General features: G+C 38.1%; 1 protein-coding gene across 1 annotated transcript; it reads left to right on the top strand.

Annotated features, from left to right (window-relative positions):
- LOC107636688 lies at positions 387-1,320 on the top strand. The gene is made up of 2 exons (XM_016340180.1): positions 387-600; positions 698-1,320. The coding sequence occupies exons 1-2, from the start codon at positions 387-389 to the stop codon at positions 1,318-1,320; spliced, it is 837 nt and encodes a 278-aa protein (XP_016195666.1).

The raw sequence follows: 5,698 nt of genomic DNA, 5'->3' as shown, positions 1-5,698 counted from the left end.
AACATCCCCAAATTTATCACACATGACATTGGAACAACCGAGCATATACAATAAATTTGTTATGAGTATATTACAGGAACGAGATTGGAGAACACCGTACATTGAATTCCTGAAGTTTGGAAATAAACCCGAAAATGTAGAGAACCCGAAGCTCTTCCAGAGGAGGGCGAATTTCTTCACAATCATAGGTGATGATCTATACAGGAGAGGATTCTCCCGACCCCTGCTCAAATGCCTAGGAAGGAGGAGGCCGACCTCGCAATGGAAGAGACCCATGAAGGAATTTGCGGCACACATATCGGAGGTCGGAGCTTAGCCACAAAAATATTGAGGGTTGGATACTATTGGCCAACATTGAGAAAAGATTGCCTCGATAAAGTCCGAAAATGCGACAACTGCCAAAGATGCTCACCGATCATCCACAACTCGGCCGAGACATTACACACGACGGAAATCGGATGGCCGTTTCAAAGATGGGGGCTCGACATACTTGGCCCCTTCCCAATCTCCAAAGGACAGGTGAAGTTCCTGATTGTAGCAATCGATTATTTCACAAAATGGATAGAAGCCCAACCTCTAGCGAAAATAACGTCAGAAAAGGTAAAATGTTTCATTTGGAAATTTATCATATGCTGATACGGACTGCCTATGGACATTATCACTGATAACGGTAGACAATTTACTGATAAGAGAATAGCATCTTTCTTGCATGATTTGAATATAAAGCACAATTTTTCCTCGGTGGAGCACCCACAATCCAACGGGCTCGCCGAAGCTGCTAATAAAGTTATCTTGCAGGCTCTAAAGAAAAAAGTAACACTTGCCAAAGGACAATGGGCAAAATTGATACCAGAAATCCTCTGGGGTTACAACACCACCCCGCAAAGCTCAACTAAAGAGACACCATTCAGGCTAATGTTCGGATCCGACGCCATGATCCCGGTAAAGATATCACAAGGCTCGGTCAGAACAACCTATCTCGACGAGGATACCAATGATCAAACTAGAGAAGCAGAGTTAGACCTATTAGAAGAAGTACGAGAAGAGTCAAGAATAAGACATGAAGCAATGCAACAATTAACTCGGCGCAAATACAACACAAGGGTAAGACCCCGAACACTACAGCAAGGAGACCTTGTGCTCCGACGACTGGAAGATGTCCGAAAACCGCCAGGAGAGGGTAAGCTCGCCGCCAATTGGGAAGGTCCTTTCAGAATCATACAAGTACATGGCCGAGGTGCATACTCGTTACAGACCTTGGAAGGAGATAATCTACCGAACACTTGGAACATCACGTCCCTACGATTGTACCATACTTAAATATTTGTAATCTTTTTGTGGAGAACGGGGGGGTACTCTTTTTCCTGCCACTGAGGTTTTTTCCCAAAAAGGCGTTTTACTCAGGGAGGTTTTAACGAGGCCAACCACTCCAAATATCAAACAGATATGACAAACAGCAATCAGATCGTTTTAACGAAACAAGTTCATATTCATACTAAACAAAAAGATGTTTTTCAAAGTTTAAACATCACCAACACCAAAATACAAAATGAGCAAATCAATAGCTCAGAAAAAGTCCAAAAACAAAAAAAAAGGCAACGATCATTTATCATTTACATGAACATTTTCATCCTGGGCTTCATCCCCGGGTTCGTCATCAACCAAAACCCCACCAACAACTATCTTAGTAACATTGAAACGACTGAGATCAAACTCAGGAGCAAACACAGACACTTGACTAACTGCACGGTCGAACCCTGCAGCAAACATTTCAATGCCACCATCCTCCAATTCTTGAACCCGAGCGGTCAACTTGCCTTTCTCCAAGTCAGACTCCATTGACTGCTCCTGCATGGACCGAATTTGGGCCTACAAACGCCCAACATCACTTTCTAAGTCTTTCATTTTCTTGGTCAGATCGAGTATCACCTCATCTCTCTCAGAAAGTGATTTTTCAAGAAGCTTTACTTTTTTAGCATCCTTTCTCTCCTGAGCACCTAAAAGCTCAGCACTACGACCAACACATAACAGCCTGGTAGCGATGATCTATCACAAAACAATGTCATAAAACACTAAACAATCTCTTACAAACACAAAACAAACAAAAGCCTACATTCTTACGAACCTGCATATACTGGCCAACAACTTCTTTCCCAACATTCTGCAGCAATTGAACATCATGAGCATTTTGGCCGACCTTATGCGACAAGGCAGAAAACGGGAACCGATCACTAAAAACATATTCCGAAGAAGCTCCAGGAGCGAAACCATGCAAAGGGATTTGCTTCCTAACACCACTCCTAACACCAGAACCAGCAACAACATCAAAACCAGATAAGATCTCCAGTGATCCCTCCGGCTCAGGACTCTTCTTTTTCTCCCCACGAGGATGAGCACTCGATTGGGCGACATTAATATTATCTTCCTTAAGGATCTTACTAGCAGAAGCTTCTTTCGCATCTTTTTTCTTTTCAAAAAATGACCTCATTTTAGCCGAAGACAAGCTCGGAACTCTCCCACCTAAAATAACAGAAACACAACGCAAAGCAACCGTCAATACAAGCATACAAAATATAAACAAAAGGCAAACTCAACAAAAGCACTCACCAATATATTCACCTAACCTATCAGCATCCATCTCAAACCTAAGAAGCTCGACAATAGACAACATTTTTCCAGAAGAACAAACACTAATTAAATACTCCAGAACTAAATCATCCTCCTCCGATCTCTCAAGAGCATCAAGAATTTACATAGGTTCAGGACACCAATAAAGAGGAAACAGCTCGCCAAGTTCGTCGTCTAGAAAGAAGGGATACTCAGTCTCAGAAGAACGGATTTTCACAAACATTTCTTTAAAATTTTTAAAAGAAGACTTAAACAGTGAAAACAAGGCACGTCCAGGGTAACTACTCAAATTCACCCAGAGGCCCTTGCGAACGCCTTTGGCTTGAAAAAGAGAAAAAAAAAAACAAATTTACAGAGGGAACATGATTCAGAAATGTCATCAAGATTTCAAAACCTCGAAGGAAAGCCCATGAATTGGGATGTAACTGAGAGGGGGCACAGTTCAACTGAGTTAACACCATACATTTGAATGAAGTAAAAGGCAGTTTCAAGTTCAGCTCAGAAAACAGACAAGTATAAACGTAAAAGTATGTCCAATCCCCCCTTTTCTCACAAACCCTCACTTCCCCATTACAAGCAATCAGCTCCACTCCACAAACAGCGCCCTTGCGAACCCACTCTGAAGCATTAAGCGACGCAAGCATCTTTGGATTTTGATATAGAGACGCACGACACTTGACATCAGCATGAACCCACTCATAAAGATCATCTTTTACTTCAACTACTTTATCCTCTGGTTTTTTCATTTTGACAGAAGACAAAAAAGAAGAAAGAAAATTGAAGGTAAAAAGACCAAAGACTAACCTCTGGACGCCATTTCCTCTCTTGCAAAACAGACAACACTGGAATGACAAAAGTAAGATCACATGATGTAATTTACAAACCACCCCTAGCCGCTAGATCAAAAAACTGTTGATATGACCAACAACAACAAAAGCCACAATTTCCTTGATCCATGGGCCCACTAGCAGGCCATTATCAATTACCTCTGGGAAACCGCGGCATCAATAAATGCACCCTTTTCGTTTCCCATAAATCACTTTTATTTCCCACCTTTTTATTTTTCTCCTATTTTTCATTAATCTTTGATTACTTTATTTAAAATTAAACTTAATGAAACAGCGAACGAGCATCAAGGTCGAAACCAAGTCGAGCTTGGGGGCTCGGACATAGGTCAGACAACGTATAACGTCGGTCAAAAAAGCTCAACTTGCTCCCGACCACAGCAAGTCAAGATTGGGGCTGCGATCTGTACCAATAATTTAGGACCGATGTTATACCTCAAAAACAGCACGTTTTAACAGTGCAATATACCAATTCAAAACCACGTCACTTATCCACTTCGTCACTTATCCCAGGAGAAGAATCCGATTGTTAGCTCGGATACAAAGCCAGGAATCTCGGACCCACTAACAGATTCTTCTAACCATAAATAGCACTGATCAGATAGTCAGAGACCAGATCTGAACACAAACACTTACGATAATAGTGTATAGAGTATTATTCCTGTTCAGAAACTAACTTAAGCATCGGAGTCCTTTTTGCAGGTACTCCCTACTGCTCGGACGAGGCTCGTATTGGTGGCGCGATCTTCAGCAGATACGGTTGATCAAGCCACTTGGATCCCAACCGACATATACCTCGGTTCGAACTCTAGGCAGGAACATTTCCTTTTGGAAAAACGAGGAATACTGGTTCTTTGATTGTTATGTTTTTTTTATCTATTATCAAAACCTATTTTAAAATCCCCCCACAAAAATATCTTTTATTTTTAATAATAACAAAAATATTATGAAATATATTATAAAATATAATAAAAATGATTAAAAATATTAATTTTTATAAGTAGCAAATATTTTTGTATTTGCACAAATCACTTATTTATTTAGTTCAAAATTTTATAAATATATTTAAATAATTATTTAAAAAATATATACAAAAACTATTTCACATCAAAATTTATAAGAGTCCGCTGTGGGAGAAAAAAGAGACCAGACAATTGAGGGCTTGTAATTTGGAAAAAGGGGCAAATTTTTGTTTACCAAAATTTTTTTGTCACCTTAACTAGCTTAGTCCAACATGGCAAAAGAAGTGCCTGCTCACTACCATAGGATTAACATAAGACTAACATGGTTCAAATTTTCAAATCTCAAAGACTAATTAATGTAATTGAAACCTCAAAAATCTATTTAATGCACGGGATTAATCTCATACCACTTTGGGATTTAACTCACAAGAAACTCCTATTTTATACCATGATAACAAAATGATGGTTCTTCTTAAATAAATACACAAAAGAACGAGTTATTAAAATAATTATATTTGACACCAACCTTTCGTTTTTAGAATTAACCATTACCGTATCTGAATTTTGTTCTGCAGTATATTTACTAAGCTCTATTTAAGGTTTGTTACTTTTAATATTTATTTAAACAAATTAATGAACTAACTACTAGACTTATCCAATTTAGTTGTTTCACAGTATATTTACTACTTAAAAGAATCATGTACTCTCGTGTGTATTTCTCGCTTATTATGTTTCATTGGTTTTGAGATGGATTATAAAGAAAATAGTGGCAATGCAGTATTTTTTACGAGTAATTGCACTCTGCAATGTTAGTAGACTAACACTATTTTTAACAAGTAGTATTGATTTTCTGTGGGACGTGTTGTTTTTTACGTTTTTTTTTTTTTTGTTATTTACGGTATCTCTCAATCTGACAGGTTAAGGATTAATCCGTCGCAGTACTTGAGTTCTGTTTAAGAATTTGATGCTAGCCAATAAATTGCTGCATATATAAAACAGAATTCAAACTCCCAATATTTATTTAAACAAACTAATAAGCTAATGACTAGATCAACCCATCTTAGTTTGTTTTCCACGTTTTAAAGGATTGGATTGAGATATCTTTAAAGTCAATAGAAAAAAGAAATTAAATCTTAAGACATCTAATAGGCCATCCAATTCCAATTCCACATTTGAATCTTCTAAACACGTGAATGCTCATCAAATTGAATGATTCAAATATTATAAATGAAAAATATTTAAGGGATAATAAAATTTATTATT

Source organism: Arachis ipaensis, chromosome B04 (assembly GCF_000816755.2).
Source record: "Arachis ipaensis cultivar K30076 chromosome B04, Araip1.1, whole genome shotgun sequence".
Taxonomy (NCBI): Eukaryota; Viridiplantae; Streptophyta; class Magnoliopsida; order Fabales; family Fabaceae; genus Arachis; species Arachis ipaensis.
This window is presented reverse-complemented; position numbering and strand designations above follow the sequence as displayed.